The following is a 22,750-nucleotide window of genomic DNA, read 5'->3' on the forward strand; positions in this document are numbered from 1 at the left end:
TATGTGAATATTTAAATTTTTATCTTCTCCTTCCTCTCTTTCAATCTCTTTAATATCAATATGTGTATGTGTGTACACGCGCGCACATTTGTACGTATTTATTTAATTATTGGATAGTTGAGAGTACTTAATTGATAAAAAATTATGACAATAATAATCCTTGTTTTTTTTTCTCATTATTTACTCAGATTTTTTTGTCTATCTTATAAGATAAACACTTTAGAGATTGAATATTTCAAGTAAACTAATTGTAAGTAAATTTCACATTAATGCATATAGATGTTTAATCATGAATGTACTAAATAAGTACACAAGACGAACAGTGAGTGAGTGAGTGAGAATGAGAGAGTGTGTGTGTGTGTGCGTGTGTGTGTGAGAAAGAGAGAGAGAGAGAGAGAGAGAGAGAGAGAGAGAGAGAGAGAGAGAGAGAGAGAGAGAGAGAGAGAGAGAGAGAGTTAGCCAACATAACCCCGCACGCTGCCGATATGGCGGAGCGCCACTATCGCCATCTGTTGTAAAACGTGCGAGATGGACAAAATTACCACTACATGCATCTTGCATGTGTTGTGTACGTGTGATATATGTGTGCGCATGTGTTGTATACGTGTGAATACGTGTAACACGATACTACTATGTATGCGTGGTCGATGATGATAATGACGGGGACGTTTCTTAATAGAAATTTTTCATATTTCGACTTTGCATTTATATATCTCTGCTTACAAATCACGTAGAGCAGAAATAAAGACACTTTTATTATATAATTCAAACTCAATCTATCGATTAAGTCTAGTATAAACTCGATTGCTTCAGCCATTATTGAGGATTCGAAATATTATAAAGACTCAAATGTCCGACTCGCGTTAAGATACACGGTGTCTCCGCTACGCCCTTAACTGGTCGCGAGACACTACCGTGTCTCTTGATATACCCAGCAAACACAGATATGTAATTGTTACATTGCCGTAATAAAACGGAATGTAACAAATAATATAACGTAAATGTTACATGTAACATTCACGTTAGTTATTATTTCCCACGCATAGGATATTGCAGCTATATAACCAAACCATAACACATAATCAAAATGTAATATAACTGTAACATTGTTCATCCATGGGACATAAAAATTTCTTTTTTTTCATAAATATAATTATGTGTATTTTGAAAAGTTTATATGTGTAATTCATATATAGGTGTATATATATATATATATATATATAAATTAATTAATGAAAGGCTCGTATAAATTAACGAAATTAAAAAAAAATAAATATTGTAGGCCAACTAAACGAGCAAAATTACATAAGATATAAAGATTTATTAATAATTAAATTCTCATTTTATTAGAGATACAAATTTGAATGTGAATAAAAACATATACATATACTTTTTATTAGCATTTATCATTTGTTAAATATTTAATTTAACATAACAAAAATATCGATTTTAAATATATCCATGCATTAAGGAAAGATCCCAGCAAACACCGATATAACTGTTACATTGCTATAATAAAACGGAATGTAACAGGTAATATAACGTGTACGTTACATGTAATATCCATGTTAGTTGTAATTTCCCACTCATAGATGTAACATTTTTAATATAACATATATTACATTGTAGTTATATTGTCATTATATACCAAATAGCACATTGATGTATTGATAAGTCAGTGCTATCTTGGGATATAATGACAATATAACTACAATGTAATATATGTAATATTAAAAATGTTACATCTATGAGTGGGAAATTACAACTAACATATACGTTACATGCAACGTGCTTAAGTATATAACATTTATATACTGTGTTTGCTGGGTCTTATTTTCTGAAAAATCTCAATGCAAAAATTAAATAAAAATTTACTATATATATAGTGTGCGTGTCACATATATATGTATATATATATATATATACATATATATATATGTATATACTCTGATATACAGGATGTAAAAAGTTTGGGACCCCTGATTATCTCGGAAAAAATAAGTCCTACAAAAAACTTACACTAAAATTGAATAGCATAAAATAATAAGCTAATGATTTTATTAGTTTGACCTTGGATGGTCACTTAAAGGTCACCGTCAATTTTTTAAATGGAACCCCTTATTTTTTATGGCATATTCTTATTGCTTATCTCAAGAACTTTCTAAAATACTATAAGGAAATATTTTTTTCTTAAGTACTTTTTAAGTTATAAGGTTTTGAAGTTAACAATTTTTTGACATAAAATGTAAAATATCTCATAAAATATTTAGTTTTTGGTAATCATACTTTAATACTTTTATGTACGGAATAATGAGACCATGCAATCAATTGGTGTAAAGAAAATATATTTGTTTTTAAAAAAATATGTTGCAAATTACATACATATTCTTTTTAAAGCAACTGTGTTTTCTTTACATTGATTAATTGGTCTTATTATTCCGTGCATAAAAGTATTAAGGTGTGATTATCGAAAACTAAATATTTGGCGAGATATTTTACATTTTATATCAAAAAATTGTTAACTTCAAACCTTTATAACTCAAAATTATAGTGTTATGGAAAGGTCTTGACATCAGCTATAAAAATATGCAATAAAAAATTAGGGGATTCTATTTAAAAAATTGACGGTAACCTTTATGTGACCTTTAAATGACAATCCAAGGTCAAACTGATAAAATCATTGGATAGCTTATTTTAAGCCATTAAATTATTATATGAATCTTTTTTGTAGAACTTTTATTTTCCGAGATAATCAGGGGTCTCCTTTTTGTTACATCCTGTATACGTGTATTTTATTTTTCAAAATGTTTTCTATCTTAATATTTTATTTTGCCGCAAAATTAATATAAAATTGTCCAAAATCAATTTGAAATTAATACCAAATATATATTTTCATTAAATATACGAAAGAATGGTCTTAGAAATAATATCTGCGCATTCGTGTATTTGTTCCTCTGTGATAATCAATGGCGGTGCCAAACGAATGATGTGTCCATGTGTTGGTTTTGCTAAAAGTCTGCGTTTCTTCAGTTTCAAGCACACATCCATTGCATCGATCTTTTTATCGATGACGATGGCGTTCAAAAGACCTTTTCCCCTCACCAGAGTGATCACGTCTCTCGGTAGTTTGTTCAGTTCGTCCCTGAACACGTGACCGAGTCTTTCTGCGTTCTCAGCAAGCTTCTCTTCTTCCAGAACGCGAAGCGCTTCGTGAGCAATCCTGCATCCCAGGGGATTTCCACCATACGTGGATCCATGTTCGCCGGGTTTAATGGTGAGCATGACGGGATCATTCGCCAACACACCGGAAACTGGATAGAATCCTCCGGACAAGGCTTTACCGAGAATCAGGATGTCCGGCTTCACATTCTCATGATCAACGGCGACTCGCTTCCCCGTCCTCGCCAAACCGGTCTGCACTTCGTCCGCGATCCATAGGACATTATGTCTTGTACAGAGCTCTCTAATTCCACTCAGATAGCCATCCTTTCCGGGACAGGAAGAAATTTAAAGATAAAGCTCGACATTGACAATAAATGCTCTTTAAATAAAATGCTTAAGGCTATCCTTGATCTTCATTAATCATGTCTAATCTTTTCCCTTATAATCAATTAACACATGTCAAATGAGTGAAATATGAGGCTCAGTCCGTCTGGTCCTTGCACATGCGCAGTCATTCCGTATGACGAAGCCTAATGTTTTAATTATCTTACGGCTGTTGATTGATTGTCAAGGAAAAGGATAGTTTTCGAACATATTTACGAGTATGCCAAAAGATTTTGTAGGTAATCAATTAACACATGTCAAATGAGTGAAATATGAGGCTCAGTCCGTCTGGTCCTTGCACATGCGCAGTCATTCCGTATGACGAAGCCTGATGTTTTAATTATCTTACGGCTGTTGATTGATTGTCAAGAAAAAGGATAGTTTTCGAACATATTTACGAGTGTGCCAAAAGATTTTGTAGGTTTGGTTCATTGAAATTTTTTTATCTAAAAATGGCATGCAAAAGTTTTCAGCATGTATTTTCTCGCTTTTGACGTCACGATTTCGACATGGTCGATGATCAAGGAGCCTTAAATAAATATTTTTGTTACCTTAGGAACCACAACGCCAGCTTCACCTTGGATAGGCTCTACCATGAAGGCGCAGATGTTCGGATCAGCAAAGATTCGTTCGAGCGCAAATAAATCATCGTAAGGAACAATCTCAAAACCCGGCATGAATGGCCCAAAACCACTATAACTAGTCGGATCGGTACTTGAGGAGACGGCGCTCATGGTTCTTCCCCAAAAATTGCCTTCCGCAAATACGATTTTGGCTTGATTCGACGGTATTCCTTTACAAGAATATCCCCATTTCCGTGCCAACTTGCATGCCGTTTCCCCACCTTCCACGCCCGTATTCATTGGAAGCCACTTGTCATATCTAAGATATAAAATATTTAAATATGTATATGAATAAATTTTCATGGATAAATATTACAAAATTATACAACACACATTTTTCAGAAGAAGTATTTGTATTAATATATTAAATTAAAATATTATATAATGTTAAATAATTTTGAATAGATTAAAAAATTGTTTAATCTTATTGTTAGTCACTAATCGTTAAGCAAATAACATATAATGTGTCAGTTACAAACTAATAACAGTATAATACAAATAAATAAATAAATAAATATAATTAAATAGCGTCAAGAACACGATCATAAATTCCACTAAAACTCTCCGTATCTTTCTGTAAATTAATACCATTACTCTATTTTTTATTAATGATTAGTGATTAGTGATTAACGATTAGTGACTAAGATTCATGCGAGCGGTTAACACCTTTATATGTTCCTGTTTATTATGTTAATTTTACATTGTTTATTAAAACAATTGTGAATATTATGTCAGTCTGCAGTGAACTTAGTTTAGTCTTACTAATGAATTATATACTTCCGCTTAGTAGGTAATGTATTCTTGGTTTACTGATATTTGGCGTTTATAATTATTTGTGTGATTAATGGTTGGATAAAAGTTATAATTATTTTTGTGTAATTGTTTATAAATTTACTTGTGTGTGTGAAAAGGACTGCAATGACAGTCGAAACGTTGTATTTCAATTAAACATCTTTAATAAATTATTGCCAGTTTGGTCGACTTTTATCATTAAAATTAGGTTTTTTATTTGCTTTTTTCTTTTTTTCCTTAATTATCTCAGGTAGCACATGTACGTTTCAGAAATGTTTCCTAGACGTATCCAACATTTATTAACCGTTTAAGTACTTTTAAGAAACGTCCCAACAAGAACGTCTTTAAAATTATAATTTAAGAAACATTTTTTTTACGTTTAAATTATATCTCCACAGCACGAAATATTGCTAAAATATTGCAATAAAATAAATATTTTAATATCGAACTACATTACAAATATTGCAACAATATTATACAAATATAAATTAATATTAGGTCCTTGAATAAGTTCTCGCTGTTTTTTTGTTAAAAAAAAAACATTTATTTAAAATATAAGGCTTACAATAACTTTACTCAAAGTATTGTCCGTCGCCCGATCTTGATCAAGCAATGATCTCCAATTCTTCGTCTTCAAACTTTGTCGGTGCTCCAGAACGTTCTTTATCTTCAAGGTCAAAGTCATTATTTTTAAAGCGCCTAAACCAGTCTCTGCATGTCGTATTCGACAGAGCATTGTCACCATATGTTTCAACAAGAATTCTGTGTGCTTCAGCTGCAGATTTCTTTTGAATAAAGCAGTGCAATAAAATTCCCCGCAAAAACACTTTATTTGGCACAAAAGTAAACATTTTCGCAATAGGTAATTAAACACGTGGTTGACACTGTGGTAAACTGTATCTACTAGAATTTGAGGTTACATATAGTACTACTTAGCTGATGCGTTTCCGTACGAAATTCCATGCACAGAGTGCCGCTACGCCATCTTTTAAGAAACAGCGAGAACTTATTCAAGGACCTAATATTTTATAGGAGATATTGCAAAATTTTATTGCTTTATTATAATGCAATCACATAGTTCCTTTATTTAACGCTATGCGTCGCAAGCTGAGCTATTTATCTCGCTATTAAGTTTTAGTCAGATAATTATATAAAGCATACAAAAAGTAGCTATTACAATGTCATAATTTTTATTAGTTTAATTCTTTTGAAAATGATTATTAAAAAATTGGTTAAGCAAATGTCCAAATAAATAAAAAAAATAAGAAATATTTTACAATATTTCATAAATGCCATATTAAGTCGAAAATGTATCAGCATTACAAAAATTATTGCACAATATGCGATTTAAAAGCAGACATAGCGGATATATCTATATTATTGCAAATTCACGAATAAGTATAAAACGATAAAAAGTGATATTTTGAACGTTTTTTAAACTCGAAAATAAACGTTTTCCTAAACGTTTTTCGAGTGGACATTTTAACCAAATATAAACGTTTCTGAAACGAATATGTGCTACCTGGGATTTTTCTTCGATTTGCTGAGCATTTGGCGCAAATCTGTTTTTAATTTACGATTGATAAATCTGTTCTCAGTTTGTTGCGTCAATCTGTCGTCGCACTGTTAATGACAGATCTGCTCTGGCGTTACACCCAACTTGATGTTAGAATTAGAACATGCTTTCAACTTTTGATTGCAATTGGGGCACATACCGATTCTCATACCGTTATCAATTAATCTTATCAATATAAGCTTAGGTTTCAAAGGTAGCGCATTACATACCCGAAAAGTTTCGTAATATATTCTTCGAATTCACCCAAAATATCGGAATAAAACGCTCTAGATGTCAGAGTTAATGTCTTGGCTTGATCGATCATCGCTTTGTAGATTCTTGGATGACAGTGGCCTTGATTGACTGCTGAATAAGCACTTAGAAAATCGAAATACCGTTTACCCTCGACATCCCATATAAAAACACCTTGAGCTTTGCACAGGGCCACGGGAAGCGGATGATAATTATGTGCCCCATACTTTGATTCGCGTTCAAATATTTCTTGAGAGCTAAGGTTTCTGCGATATTGAATAATGCGCTATAAAGAGAAGAGAATTTTAAGTTAATTCATTTTTAAAATATTTAAAAATATTTATACATATATATAAAGTCTTAATAATAAAAAATTATAATTATATATAAAAATAAATCTTTAAGTTATTACAAAAATTTTTTTTAATTTCTTTACATTTCTGAATGACATTTTTGTATGTATATTTAATTATATTAATTATAATATTACTTTATGTATAATACAAAATTGTATGAAAAATTAATTATAAAATAAACTTATATAAAATTAATTGTATTAAAAATAAATTATATAAAATTGTATATACATTACCCGAGGTCGAGAGGATAATAGCATTCTTGACGATCCTTTGATATTTAGCAGCGCCATTCTCGCTAATAAATCCATTGAAAGATATATTGAAGTACTTATTGCTTGTTAAGAGGCGACAAACTGTAGAACGAGAAATTGATATTAGATCATTTTCTGACTGCATAAACTATTATAAGTGATAAAATATTCACGAAAAGTGTGTGTGTGTGTGTGTGTGTATTACGAAGATCTAACAGAGAAGTGTAAGAAAGTTAGATTTATACATATTTTGTTACTGTTTTATGCAGCAATTATATTTGATAAAGTGAAAGTTTATCTTCAGTACAGCATTTTTATTCCTTTGAAAAATATTAATTTAAATATTTGTCAAAAAGAAAAAATATATTTTCAATTTATATATCTAGTTATATATTTATTTACAATTTTTTCTATATATTTAAAAAAATATTTTTATATAGACAAACTTTTAAACTATAGAATATTGTCCACAACTATACAATATTGTACATAATAATTAATATTGTATAATTACAATTATTAATATTTATAATTATATAATAAATTATTTAACAATTTTTTAAATTATATAATAATCATTTATTTGTTGATTTATTATTTCTTATTAATTCTTTAAAGGTCATAAGTATCATATGTAAAGAACTTTAGGTTAGTCATATTAATTATATTATCTATATTTTCTGAAGTTATCATAAAAAGATTACGATGCTTGAATCTTTATGTATAATTAATATAATGTTTAACGATTGAAAATCAAATATTAAGAGTATTTAAAGAAGATTGATTTGTTAAATCATCTTTTATTTGCAATAAAATTTTCGGTCAAATTAATGTTAACGAATGAACAAATGTGTTAATTTTTTCAACACTGTCACTATAACAACACGTACATGAACAAACTTACTTTAGCGGTTCTAATCAGACTCTGACGAATAATATTGTGTTCGTCTTCTGCGTGCAAGTTCAATGTTTATTTATCTTAATTGTACTGTAGAGTGTGTACTGAAGAATAACATTAATATACAGTGTGTCCAGAAAATCGACCGCAATACTTCGGGAGGTGATTAAGAGTGTTTAAAGAAGATTGATTTGTTAAATCATCTTTTATTTGCAATAAAATTTTCGGTCAAATTAATGTTAACGAATGAACAAATGTGTTAATTTTTTTCAACACTGTCACTATAACAACACGTACATGAACAAACTTACTCCAGCAGTTCTAATCAGACTCTGACGAATAATATTGTGTTCGTCTTCTGCGTGCAAATTCAATGTTTATTTATCTTAATCGTACTGTAGAGTGTGTACTGAAGGATAACATTAATATACAGTGTGTCCAGAAAATCGCCCGCAATACTTCGGGAGGTGATTAAGAGTGTTTAAAGAAGATTGATTTGTTAAATCATCTTTTATTTGCAATAAAATTTTCGGTCAAATTAATGTTAACGAATAAACAAATGTGTTAATTTTTTCAACACTGTCACTATAACAACACGTACATGAACAAACTTACTTTAGCGGTTCTAATCAGACTCTGACGAATAATATTGTGTTCGTCTTCTGCGTGCAAGTTCAATGTTTATTTATCTTAATTGTACTGTAGAGTGTGTACTGAAGAATAACATTAATATACAGTGTGTCCAGAAAATCGACCGCAATACTTCGGGAGATGACTTGGAATCCAAAAGGAAAAAAAAATTATATAAACATAGGCCTGGAAATAAATCATTTCCGAATTATAACTATACTTTTATGTTGAAAAAATCATAATTTATAGTCTGCTTGGCAATTCTCTTAATTTTTTTTTTAATTTAAAATTTTTTAAAAATTAAAAATATATAATAATCAAGCTCGTATCAAATAAAAAATTAATTCAAAATACAAAGGCTTATAAACGAGCAAATATGGTTGGAAGTGTAAAATTAATATATTATAAATGGGACATCAAATTGCATGATACGTTTCGTCACTTACTTGTGACTTTTCAATCGCTGAACTTAATACTAATATCTAACATATATGATAAAATTCTAAAATTCCTTATTTTTAATACAATGGTTGTCTTATTAGTGAATATATATGTTCGTCCTTGTTCTTCATATTAGTTTCGGTGATCGGTAATAATTTATAGTCAATCTATGTTAAAATTAGCGTACAATTAAACGTTTATACGGATTTTTTAAATATACATAAATCTTGTCAAAATGCATGTTACTTACAATTTTTGTTGGTTTGATCTTTATCATAGTGTGTTCTTTTGTAACATATAGGCTGAATATACGTATTGTAGAATCTCTCTCCCAAGCTTTATACATATATTATTTAGCGGAAGTTTATTTATATATTGAAATTTATTTATATATTGTTTATTTTGTCTAAAATCGGGAAATGTGCTTTGTCCAATAAATCAATATCGTTTATAGGATTCAAGCTGTTTTTCTGTTGTTTAAGTGTAGTGTTTCGGATATTAATCTTTTCCCAGCAAACACAATATATAAATGTTATATACTCAAGCATGTTACATGTAACGTATATGTTAGTTGTAATTTTCCACTCATAGATGTAACATTTTTTAATATTACATATATTACATTGTAGTTATATTGTCATTATATCCCAAGATAGCACTGACTTATCAATACATCAATGTGCTATTTGGTATATAATTACAATATAACTACAATGTAATATATGTTATATTAAAATGTTACATCTATGAGTGGGAAATTACAATTAACATGGATGTTACATGTAACGTACACGTTATATTACCTGTTATATTCCGTTTTATTATAGCAATGTAACAATTATATATCGGTGTTTACTGGGTTATTGTAATAATTACTTTCATAATTTAATATTTAAACACTATTCCAATTTATAGTATGATTTATGTCAATAATATGTTGAGAAACGACGTTCAAATTCGATTGTTTTATTTCTTTTATGTTCATAAATTCTTGTATTAAGTTTGCATTTAGTTTGTCCCACATATTATTACTATAAGATCTATCGCACAATGCCACAGGTAATAGGCAATAAGAACAGGAAATAACGTGAAAGAAAAGACAAGAAATATCTCTTCTCTCTTTCTTTCCTACGTTATTTAATTCTGTTCTTATTATTTGTTGTCTGTAGCATTGTGCAATATATAGATCATATAATTATACCTTCCTACCCAACAATATATTATGTATAACTGTTTTATGTTCAAGGTATGATAATAATATAATTATATTTATTGTATAATTGTAACATAACCTAGAACTTTATAGGCAGAATATGATAATTTATTTAAACATATATATAGATTTTTTAAATATGTATAAATATATTTATAAATAATTTATCATTATTTAATATTCTGTCTATAAAGTTTTAGATTATTTTACAATTACAGTCGTTGAAGGCCGTAATATGTTAATTAAAATATATGTAAATACTTCCCATAACTTACATTAAACGTTTATTTAATAAACAAATAAGCTTATCTCTGATTGAAATTGCACTTTATTAGAAATTGCGTAAAAACACACGTAAAACGACTAACACACAGGACACACACGATGACCACGTGTCGGATCTCTTTTTTCTAACAATAAGTAGTCTGCACAAGTGCGCACTAGCGGAAAAGGCGGCGGAGATAAATTCTTTGTAATACAAATTATATTATACCAATATGACATAAACATAACAATTGTTATGTAACACGCGACATATCAGTTATATTAATGTTCACTTATATAACATATAAATAACAGAGTAATATTATTAGCAATATAACACAGTTACATTGTATATATAAAATAAAGTTACGTAGCTATAATATTAATAGAGTGTAACATTTGTTATATTAACTGTTACTCCTAAGTAATATAATATTTATATTCTCATTATGTTACATCTGTTATATTACATGTTACTCTTGAGTTATATAACATTTATATTTGGTGTTTGCTGGGTACCGTGTCTCTTGATTTAATAATTTTCGTACGTATATACAGGAAAAGTCCCAGCAAACACAGTATATAAATGTTATATACTTAAGCATGTTACATGTAACGTATATGTTAGTTGTAATTTCCCACTCATGTAATATTTTTAATATTACATATATTACAGTGTAGTTATATTGTCATTATATCTCAAGATAGCACTGACTTATCAATACATTAATGTGCTATTTGGTATATAATTACAATATAACTACAATGTAATATATGTTATATTAAAATGTTACATCTATGAGTGGGAAATTACAACTAACATGGATGTTACATGTAACGTACACGTTATATTACCTGTTATATTCCGTTTTATTATAGCAATATAACAATTATATATCGGTGTTTGCTGGGGTAATAAAGAAAATAAAAAACAGCTACAAAATTATTTACAGAAGTGTTTCAAACTGAAGTAAATGTTGAAGAAATAAGAGAAAATTATTTCTATAGTTATTGTAGTAATCCCAGCAAACACCGATATATAATTGTTACATTGCTATAATAAAACGGAATATAACAGGTAATATAACGTGTACGTTATATGTAATATTCATGTTAGTTGTAATTTCCCACTCATAGATGTAACATTTTAATATAACATATATTACATTGTAGTTATATTGTAATTATATACCAAATAGCACATTAATGTATTGATAAGTCAGTGCTATCTTGAGATATAATGACAATATAACTACAATGTAATATATGTAATATTAAAAATGTTACATCTATGAGTGGGAAATTACAACTAACATTTACGTTACATGTAACATGCTTAAGTATATAACATTTATATACTGTGTTTGCTAGGATATGTAAATTATTTATATAAATTATTTATATAAAATTATGTAATTGCAATTTGTTACATAAATTATTATTTATATAAAATATTTATATATGTAAATTATTTATATAAATTATTATTTATATAAAATATTTATATATATGTAAATTATTTATATAAAATTTATGTATAATCATATCTACTCTATATATGTATATAAAAAGATTATGTCACGATTTTGTCACGACTTTCTGTAACGCTCTTATGTCCTCTCTCGTCCCTCTCGCTCCCTCTCGCCCTCTCATTCTCTCTCACCCTCTTCTGTTTTTGTTAGAAAACAAATAAATCCAGTAAACCAATGAACCCATTGATTCCAGTTATCTAAATGAACGCAGAGCATTAAATTAAAGATGCAAACTGCAATGTTTGCGAAACGTCAGCATTACGCTGTTCGATCATGCGGTCGGCATCCATTCGGAAGCCTTTTGCATCGATGATTTCAATGGCCCCGAAAGCTTCAAAACTAAAATTAATAGAAATAAAAGAACATTTTCTTATATATATAAAAATACAAATAAAAAATATAATTTTTATAATTATTTATCCATTATTCTTATTATTGTTCCATATCTACGAAGATAGATTATACAAAAGTTTCTGGACACATTTTATATTTTTTTATACATATATAAATATTTGTCTAAACATTTCTTAATATAAAAATGCTATATATGTTAAATATCGATGTGTCATCAATAACTAAAAATTAATTTCTTCTTTGTCATAGAATTTCGTCTTGGTGGGAGGAATGAACATATTGTAATGGTTTAAAGAGAGTGAACGCTAGTATTTGGAATAGTACATATTTGTTGGCATCTCGTATGTACAAAGAAAAATCCGGTTATAAAATGTTAAATTACCTTGGTTGTTCTGAAAATTCTAGCATTATCGTTAAATATTTGTGGTCTGTAATACCGGAATTTAAAAAGAACATATTGAGAGAGAATGATTATAAGACACTTACACAGAAAAATAAAGATAAAATTGATACTTTAATTACTAATATGTTTCTTTCTACTCTTGCAAGACATGCTAAGAACACTTTAGTAAGAAATACTAGCGTCTTTTAAAATATATTACAAAGACAGGTAACACCTTTCATTCTATAAATATATGTATATAGAATATAATCAGGAACGTTTATTTATATATGTACGTATGTTTTAACTATATTTATATACATACATTATTTTTTTATAGTTTAATCAGGATGACAAAGATATTCAACGTGCTTATTAATAATATTTATACTGCTAAACCATTTACCGAGGTAATACTTTCTTTTATACTTATTTTTACATAATTTCTGTTTAATGAAAGCATCAATATTAACATAATGTTTATTTCAGATACGTGAATTTGCGAAAGAACATGTGCCATCCTTAATATTATAAATATATTGAGAAAAAGTTAGAGACCCGTTATTATAAACAGATTGACCAATTAAAGTTTTATATCGATTTGTTTAAATAAGAGTTGAAACCAGAAGGTCAATGTATCTACTTGAATTGATACGGATGCAATAATATGTAGTATAATGTATATCAACAAGTACAACAATAAAGCACAAATTTTTATTAAACACTTAATAATATAGCATAAATATTTAAATATTTAAAATAATATTTTATGTATTTATAGTGCTTTATATTGTTATTTATTTATATAATTTTTTACATATATGATTATTTCGTATCTTCTAAAAAATTCTTCTGTAATTTTCTAAATAATATGTACAATATTATGTAAAAATATTAACTTCTCTTTCACGTTATAATTTTTTAATAATTGAATGAGATAAATAAAATAAAATCAGAAAATGTCAATAAATAAAATACCTGTACATAAATTATGGTTTGTGATTATTGTATCTCCATTACAAAGAAAGGTAAATACGAGAAGACAAAGAAAAAAGAAATTCACATTTTGAAAATATTTTTAAATTATAAATAAGTATTTTCTATGCGCACTTAATTTAATATTTGTAGGAAGTAGTAAAAAGTCAATATATAACATCAGAGAATGAATTTATTATTGAACTGTGTATGATAAACTGTGTAAATTAATAGAACAATAATTAAAAAAAAATTTAATGAAACTTTTATTAAAATTAGGAAAAATATTTCGTATTAAAGATTTAAAAGAAAAATAAAAAAAAATATTGTTTCAAAATATAATACAATGTTTAAATAGATGCGTTCTTTATTCTTATATAACCTTTTGTAGGATTTAGCAGAGTAAAAGACAGATTTTACCGAAAAACTGTTTTAATATTCGACAAAGAAATACAATGCACATCTCGGCCGTCTATACCATAGTGCGAGAGTGCGCGCGCAATGGGTGTATTACATATATATTTTTTTAACACGCAAGGTTTGTTCGCGTCGCATGCTCCAACTTACTCCTTCTTACTCCAATGCGCTTGTATTGGTGCGCTCCTCGAATTGGACCAATACGAGCGCATTGAAGTAAAAAGGAGCAAGTTGGGGCATGCGACGCGAACAAACCAAATAACATTGTCATATTCACAATCTCTAACACCCCCACATGAATATAACAAAAAAAACAAAATAAAAATCCGTTATACTTATTTCTAAAAAAACTTTAATAATATGAGGAACAATTTAAATAACTTATTTTAAACCAAAAAATTTAACGCAAGAATTATACTTTAATTTAGTCAAAGATTTCATCAATATGTCTGCTGGCATTGACTTACTACATATATATATATATATATATATATATATTTCTACATTGCTCTTATTTACGTGATCTCTAACAAAGTGGTGCTTTATATATGTCTATGTGTTTAGACCTTTGGCTAGTAATTATGTTTTTAGCTAAGTGTATTGCCCCCACATTATTGCAATGTATAACCGTCGGTTTCTTAAACTTATTGTAAGACGCGGTGTCGCTATCTCATATTGAGAACCTATGTCTTATAATAGGCACTTTTACCCTAATATTTAATAATTGAATTGTGGAAAATATTTTTGAATCTGCATAACCAATAAAAAGATTCATTTGGCCGAATTCAACTTTGCGTTATCGATAAAACAGAAAGATTAGGCATTTGCTTAAAACTAAATAAAAATCTTATTGTAAATTATAGATTAATTCCAGCTCAACTTGAAGTAAGTAAATATATAGTTAATCAATAAAACTTCCTTGATGAAAAATATATATTCGCGAATTATTCAAATCAAAATATTTTAAAAATAAACAAAAGTACAAACAAAATTTAAATTCCGGATAAATTTCTTAAACAATTTGATTAAAAAAACTGGATCAATAAAATAATTGACGAAACGCAACATTGTCCAATATCTTCATTATAATAAAGTATATTATACATATATATTAAAATAGGTTTGTCACTTACTCTGTTTTTAGATATGAGTTGATACTCTCCCATAACGAATTATTGGGCATTACACTTTCTAACATGCGCCATGCAATGGGTCCTATTACAGTAATATAAATTGTATAATTACATATAAATATGTATAAATAAATATATACATAAAAATTATATATATATATATATATATATATATATATATACATTAAATAAATGTATTATATAAAAAGTTATATGTATTAAAAAATACATATGTGCAATATATAATGTCAAGATCAAAAACATCGGAAGTGCGTACTCTCACTTTACTTTTAACAAATTTTTTCTTTTACAGCTTAATTGAATGTAAGAATAAATAAATGCAAAATTATAATTAATTTATCTCTTCTTAGATACTTATGTTATTAATTTTCTTAATATATATTTAAATTATTTGCAAATATATATATATATATATATAAAGTTATATTTTCTAAATAATTAATTAAATTTCACAATGAGTTGGCTATGAGAACCTTGGGCGCGGTTAATAAAACGTAAATATACTTGAGTAAATAAATTTGATATTATTAAAAATAACTTACGTAGGAAGATGTTAATACTTATATGTACATTGCGAACGTTTCAACTCTTTCTTTCAGCCTTCATCAGCGCATAAACCGGTTTGACAATTATATAGACGGATTTCATTAATGACGTTCAGAACGTGGAATATAGTTTCACTCCAAATTATAATATGCTCAATTCAATTTCACGTCGAATGGACATTTATTCCCCACTGGGTTGAAAAGCTCGCAAGCTCTCATAGCCAAGTTATTGTGAGATTTAATTATTTATTAAGTTTAAGAGGAGCCGGAACTGATTATATATATTATTAAATCACTCATTATAATATTTTCTTAAATAATCAAATATTATTCAGTCACATACATACATACGTACCTATAATACGTTGACGAATAGAAAATGACTTAATTTTAAATCTGTTTGATGTAAATATTGCATAAATATTAATAGGAAAGCGTACGTCCATATAACGATATTCATGCTGATCTTGAATTATGAACAAGTCCATCATTCGAGTGTTTGGAAAAACCTACAAACAAAAAAAGCTTGCATTAACAATACTTGTATTACAATACACACAGATATATAAATTATTCGTTATTTCTAAAGAAAGTTTTTATATTTTTTATAATATAATATTATGTAATTTTAGAGTAATTGTGAATTTATACGTAATGTGTAAGTATATTTGAAATATAAAAATGTTACTCGAATTATTGAAAAAATAAACTTGCAAGGTTTTTGCAAATTGTAATATACAATATACAATATACTTGTTATCTGTTTTACATAATGTCTCTTTTTAAATTATTAAAATATTATAAGAAATATATAAATAAAATATTTGATATTTTTTAGTATTTCTTCTATACATAACGAATAGGCGGGACATAATTTCAAACTTTTTCATGTTAGCACACAATACCAACAAAAAATATCTTATAAATATGTACAAATTTATAATAATAATTTATAATAAATTTATAATAATAATATAGTAACCTTTCCAATGATATGTGCTTCGTTGAACTTAATGAAACCCTCGTTTAACAACTGGTTATTATACCAAGAATAGAAGAAACCATCGAACCATTGATATATTATATCATGAGCTATTGAGCGCATTGCCTTACCTTTATAGGCATGATATAATTTTTCAATGTAGGTAATATGTGCTTCACTGAAAATTGTTTATAAGAAGATTATATCAATATTATTTGTTATATATAAGCATTTTTAATATGCATTAAAATCAGAGATATGCATTTAAATTTTTGAAATAAATGCATTCAAAATGGTTCAATATAAAATATAAAATGCGTGTTTTGTATTTGAAATACAAAAATACAGATTTAAAGAAACTATTTTACATTTACATTTAAATAAATTATAATATTCATTTTTATTTCAAATTCAGGTTTTTTTCGCAAAAAAGTAAAAATAATTCGAGATATGTAATAATATGTATGTAAAACAAAATATGTATATAAAACAAATAAAATGTTATCAAAGTACTCATTAAGTAAATGCAAATAATATACATTTTTTTGCAATTCCATGTAACTTTATGTCATTTTTATGTTTTGTTCATACTATATATATATATATAAAATGCAAAATGCAAAATGTAATATGTTTTCAGGTACCCATCTAAAATAGGAAATGGAAAATAAAAATCTATTATTTATTTTTCTATTATCTATTATTTTAAAAAAATCTATTTATTGATCTTATCAGTTTGACCTTGGACGGCGTTGTCAAGGTCAGAATAAGGGCACCTTGAATTTCTTAAAGGAAATCCTACATTTTTTATTACATATTTGTGTAGCTTACCTCGAGAGCTTTTCAAAACACTGTAATTAAATAATTTTTTTATAAGGTACTTTTTAAGTTATAAAGTTTGAAAGGTGTGTGTGTAAAAGATTAAAGAACTTATAGAAAAAAATTTATAAAGAAAAATTATAAGAAAATTTATAAAATTTATAAAATTTAATAAAAAAAAAATTTAATATAAATATTAACTGTAAGAAATATAATATAAAAAAAATAAAAATTTATATATAGGTAAATATTTGAAAAAACTTATTATTTTAAAAACTCATTTAAAATATGCCTATTTTCCATTTCCTATTTTAGATGGGTACCTGAAAACATATTGTATTTTGCATTTTGCATTTTTAAATCAAAAGCATCGAATTATTTTGCATTTTCTACTTTTAATAGATTTAGACATTCATTTTGCACATTGTTGATTAAACCTATGTATATTAATTACACATATATTATTTATATTGTCATTTAAATCACTTATGAAAATTACTTTAGGCACGAATATACATATATTTATGTCTATTAAATTCTTTCTAAAATGTTAAAATAATTTATGTGTACATAAATCTCCGATAAATAATGTATAATTATCTGTTTCATTAAATTCTCTCTTTAATTTCTCACAATAACCATATAAAACGCATGTCTTAAATTTTTTTAGTTTTAAAAGCAGATAATAAAATATATTTTAATAAATTACAATTATGATTTTTAAATCTTAAATTTATGTATTACTTGTAAAGTTGCAATCCCCAAGTCTGCGTGATATTGTCCTCGAAATTCGGAATAACAACGCAATCTATCTTAGGGTTTCTCCTCGTAATATTCCAATTGTCATCTAAATACTTGGTTACATTTCCGAGAATATGTTGCGCAAATTTCATGCGTGGTACCAAATTTGACTTGCTCCACGTGTAAATCGTTATTATCGAATAAGGACTGAGATAAGAATCATATCCGATGGGATATGAAGGTGTCATATCAGATGCCATTAGAATTAATGTTACTTCGTAAATATATGTATGAGGAAAGTTGTCGAAAAGCGTAAGCATCGTGTCATTAGATATACTTTGAGTTTTTATCGGCATATTCGATAAAACTCTGTATCGTTTATCATGTTCAACTGTGATGCTAAGGGTGACGAATTCATATGTTTGAAAACATGGAAATAGAACTGGCAGAATGTCTGAGGACTGGAACAATGTTGCGATAAACCTGTAACATTTTAATGACAAATTGTTGACAATTATTGGTAAATAAATATATTTTATATGTGAGTATCGCAATTAAAAGTTTACAGTGTTATATTTTGCAAACCAATGATTTTATTAATAAATGGTTCAAATAAGATTTAAATGGCTTCAAAGGGGACGTAAGATAGTAGAAATGATTTGACCTTGGGGAGTCTTTTGGAGGACACGTGAAGGTTATCTTCAATTTTTTAAATGGAGTCTATTATTTTTAGTTTCATATTCTTCTAGCTCACCTCAAGTGTTTTCTAAAATATTATAATAAAATATTTTTCTCTTAAGTACTTTTTGAGTTTGAGACAAGATTTGATGTTAACAATTTTTTTACTTAAAATGTAAAATATTTTGTTTTCAATAATCTTTTATTTTAATGCACGGTATAATTAGACCAATTAATTGGTGGATTCAAAACAGATAATTGTTAAAAATGAGACACCCTGTATATACATGTATATAATAGCAATTTTTTTAACATACTTTATTATATACTCACTTGTTATTTTCTTCTTCGTCTGTGTTCCAAGTTCGCCAAAGTACGTCAGTCTCAGAGATTGAAAAATAAACTTGTAAGGTATATGATCCGACATTCAACTTAGTTTCAGGATAGGTAAAGGATTGGTAAAAATCAAGAACGACATTATCCCTTATAACGATATTGTAAATAAATGGTTTATAGATATTGTCATTATCGTTTGATATTAAATATACTATGTTTATAATTATATAATTTGATGTAAATAAACTTATGTATCGTGTTGGTGTATGAATGTTAAAATTAATTATGGATTTTCCATGGGTCACATGACCCGGCTTTAGTGATAGATGCAATTCATGATGTAACGGTGTCAGAACGTTAAACGAAAAATCCTCACTATGCCGCACATATTTCACTTCTTTTTTGATAGAAAAAGCCATTGTCATTACAAGGATGTATAATAAAATTTTCATTGACAATTCTAAAAACATCGTGCTTAGTCTCATCTCAGATATCTGCAATAACATTTCCTTGATAAGAATAAGTAGAAGAAAATTGAATCAGAGAACAATTTATAATAATTACGTTTCTCCATTGTTTTCAATTAATATTTGCTACTCACAATATTATTGAAAACTTATTAATGATATTAATTTTTCTTCAACTTTCTGCAATTATATTCTAAAAAAAATGTTTCAAACGCGTACACACAAACAGATTTAATTGTTTGTATTAATAATAAATAGATGTAATTAAGTGCTAATTAATATAGGATTTGTCTATAAATAATCTGATTCACAAACGCGTGTGATTACTTCAGGATTAATACATTGAAAAATTAAAATAGAAAAAGAAAATACATATATTCCATTTTGCTAAACATTATCTGATTAACTTGATGATGAGTGAGAGTTTAGTTAGCGACTGTTTAGTAAACGTCTTAGTAGACACATGTGTTTTTCACACTTACATTTTATAGTGATGACTATTATACATATTTTATTATATTGACATCAAAAAATCTTACATTTCAACATTTGACTATGTAAGTTTTCGCATATATACTTTTTACACATTTTTCTGTGTGGTTTGTCTATGTTCTTTGAGTTAATTGTTTCCTTAATTTAATTACTATTGTAAATTAATAATATATTTATATCTTTATTGTATTTTATTTTTTATCCTGTAATTTATTTAAGTTATTTTAATCGGTACATTAATTGTATTTTTATTCTTGATTTTATTTTTATTTGTACTGTAATGTAATTTTTATTAATTTTTCTTTTCTAATTTATTTTAATTAATTAATTTATTTTTTATGTCGTGTATTACCTTTTCGTTTTACGTCTATTAAGCTACGATAAATTGTGGAAGTTTTATTAATTCGTTTTTATTATGGTTTATTGTATCATTTAAATTGTGAAATTATTATTACAGTGTTCATTTGATAAGGACTTGAACCAAAGGTCGAAACGTTATGAGGAAGATTTAATGATTTAATAAATTAACATTTTGCCCAGTTGTTGTCTAAAAAATTTTTTCAAAGAGTTTTATCCTTGTGATTATATTTATTGGCGCTTTACAAAATATCCTTCTTTTCTTATTATATTAATAATTGCTTTACAATCTAATATAACATATATATCAACTTTTTATTTTGTTTTTGGGTATCCAACCATTTCCCGAGCGATTAATCACATTTTTCAAGCAATTATATATAAATATAATTAAGTTTACTTCAGAGATATATCATATAAAGTTTTTATAAATATTGACTTCTGAGATATAAAATGTGTATAAAATTATATATTTTAATGACTGGGCTTTGTTCGTTGGAATTTATACTAATTGATACTAATTTAATATTACCAGATTTATATGTCATTTATAAGTCATGTACTTATACTCTAAAGAAACGAATAATAAACATGTTCATATTATGTTTATTTAAAATTTTGTCGAAGTAAGTTTTATCAGCAAACCGAAACGTAATGCAAATTTTTTATTTTTACTTAACATTGTAAAACATTTTTCTAAGAAAGTAAATTGATATTCATTGCGTTAATATTTTTTTACTTTATTGCATATTTAATTTAACATATGAGAAAACATTGCTTTCAGATATCTTTTCGAGAATGTATTAAACAAAGCTTAATGTGTCCTTAATTTTCGTTTTTTTATGACGTATTAAAATTTTTAAAAATTAAAAGATGTTACAATTTGCATTTAAATATTTTCATGTTATATGCAATATATGAAAAAAAGATAATAATTGAAAGAAAAAAAGAAAAACATTTTAACATTTAATTATAATATAATAATTAAAATACAAATTGAAAACGCTAATATAGCGAATTTTTCATTAATTTTTATATAATTATATTTAAAACGTAAATCTAAATGGTTAATATTTGGATTTATTTTAATATATCCATTTCGAGAATGTATGTCTTATCACAGTATGTATGTTATATTTAATTTAACAATTTAGAAAATATTGATTATATAGATATTAATTCGCGAAAAAAATGTATCAAACAAGGCTTAATCTGACGTTAATTTTTAATTTATTATGTGATAATATCATAAAAAATGAAAAATGCTATTATAATTTTGCATTTAAATATTTTTATATTATCTCCAATATGAAAAAAATTGAAAAACATAAGTGGACACATTTCAATGTTTGCTTTAACATTAAATGAAATATCCCTTAATATTAAAAATGGAGAACTCTAAGATTGCGAAATCTTTACTTATTTTTATATTATTATATTTATTAAAAATATCTGAATTTTTGTATTGACTTACATTGCTTTATCGGTTTGTAGAATCACGAGCCGAATCACCTTAACCGAGAGTGTATCACTTGTGTTGTTACTTCTTCAAAGGACAGACGCGAACTGACGACGTTCGCGGAATGATAACATGTGAAATACATAAATTTCATATAAATAGCTTTCTAAGATTATACATATCAATTTGTCTTATTCGATCGACTAAATTAACAAATATCAATACAAAATAAAAGA

The 22,750-nt window shown here is 26.8% G+C and overlaps 2 protein-coding genes and 1 long non-coding RNA gene across 8 annotated transcripts; 1 reads left to right on the forward strand and 2 right to left on the reverse strand.

Moving 5' to 3' along the window:
- Window positions 1-1,301: 1,301 nt before the first annotated feature.
- Window positions 1,302-10,997, reverse strand: LOC114933962 (Ornithine aminotransferase precursor). Of its 3 annotated transcripts, none has more exons than XM_029306562.2 (5): window positions 10,836-10,997; window positions 7,361-7,480; window positions 6,747-7,054; window positions 4,098-4,428; window positions 1,302-3,486 (listed from the first exon to the last, which is right to left on the reverse strand). In XM_029306562.2, the coding sequence occupies exons 2-5, from the start codon at window positions 7,433-7,435 to the stop codon at window positions 2,896-2,898; spliced, it is 1,305 nt and encodes a 434-aa protein (XP_029162395.1). In that variant the 5' UTR covers window positions 7,436-7,480; window positions 10,836-10,997; the 3' UTR covers window positions 1,302-2,895. The 3 variants fall into 3 exon arrangements, with proteins under 3 accessions (XP_029162395.1, XP_029162388.1, XP_029162397.1); XM_029306555.2 differs by lacking the exon at window positions 10,836-10,997 and adding an exon at window positions 8,283-8,558; XM_029306564.2 differs by lacking the exon at window positions 10,836-10,997 and adding an exon at window positions 8,269-8,558.
- Window positions 7,405-13,817, forward strand: LOC114933995 (uncharacterized). 2 transcript variants are annotated; one of them, XR_003820183.2, is made up of 4 exons: window positions 7,405-7,602; window positions 12,960-13,320; window positions 13,433-13,502; window positions 13,582-13,817. It is a non-coding gene; the product is annotated as an uncharacterized LOC114933995 (long non-coding RNA). The 2 variants fall into 2 exon arrangements; XR_003820184.2 differs by lacking the exon at window positions 7,405-7,602 and adding an exon at window positions 10,231-10,593.
- Window positions 8,772-22,622, reverse strand: LOC114933985 (aminopeptidase Q-like). Of its 3 annotated transcripts, none has more exons than XM_085488305.1 (7): window positions 22,530-22,622; window positions 19,737-20,233; window positions 18,729-19,208; window positions 17,166-17,343; window positions 16,539-16,692; window positions 15,618-15,699; window positions 8,772-9,051 (listed from the first exon to the last, which is right to left on the reverse strand). In XM_085488305.1, the coding sequence occupies exons 2-7, from the start codon at window positions 20,222-20,224 to the stop codon at window positions 9,003-9,005; spliced, it is 1,431 nt and encodes a 476-aa protein (XP_085344431.1). In that variant the 5' UTR covers window positions 20,225-20,233; window positions 22,530-22,622; the 3' UTR covers window positions 8,772-9,002. The 3 variants fall into 3 exon arrangements, with proteins under 3 accessions (XP_085344431.1, XP_085344432.1, XP_029162405.2); XM_085488306.1 differs by having other exon boundaries at window positions 9,036-9,092; XM_029306572.2 differs by lacking the exon at window positions 8,772-9,051 and adding an exon at window positions 12,418-12,695.
- Window positions 22,623-22,750: the final 128 nt, after the last annotated feature.

This window comes from Nylanderia fulva, unplaced genomic scaffold (genome assembly GCF_048542155.1).
Source record: "Nylanderia fulva isolate GAGA-0341 unplaced genomic scaffold, ASM4854215v1 Scaffold68, whole genome shotgun sequence".
In the NCBI taxonomy this organism is placed as follows: domain Eukaryota; kingdom Metazoa; phylum Arthropoda; class Insecta; order Hymenoptera; family Formicidae; genus Nylanderia; species Nylanderia fulva.

What these genes read in the sequence shown, in the direction of transcription:
- LOC114933962 (XM_029306562.2), bottom strand. Translation starts at nt 7,435, where the DNA reads ATGGATTTATTAGCGAGAATGGCGCTGCTAAATATCAAAGGATCGTCA. An exon ending in TATTATCCTCTCGACCTCGG is followed by an intron (nt 7,055 to 7,360) that starts GTAATGTATATA and finishes TTCTCTTTATAG; the next exon opens with CGCATTATTCAATATCGCAG. An exon ending in CTGGCGTTGTGGTTCCTAAG is followed by an intron (nt 3,487 to 4,097) that starts GTAACAAAAATA and finishes TGTCCCGGAAAG; the next exon opens with GATGGCTATCTGAGTGGAAT.
- LOC114933985 (XM_029306572.2), bottom strand. Translation starts at nt 20,224, where the DNA reads ATGAGACTAAGCACGATGTTTTTAGAATTGTCAATGAAAATTTTATTA. An exon ending in GACGAAGAAGAAAATAACAA is followed by an intron (nt 19,209 to 19,736) that starts GTGAGTATATAA and finishes AAAATGTTACAG; the next exon opens with GTTTATCGCAACATTGTTCC. An exon ending in AAGCACATATCATTGGAAAG is followed by an intron (nt 16,693 to 17,165) that starts GTTACTATATTA and finishes TTTTGTTTGTAG; the next exon opens with GTTTTTCCAAACACTCGAAT.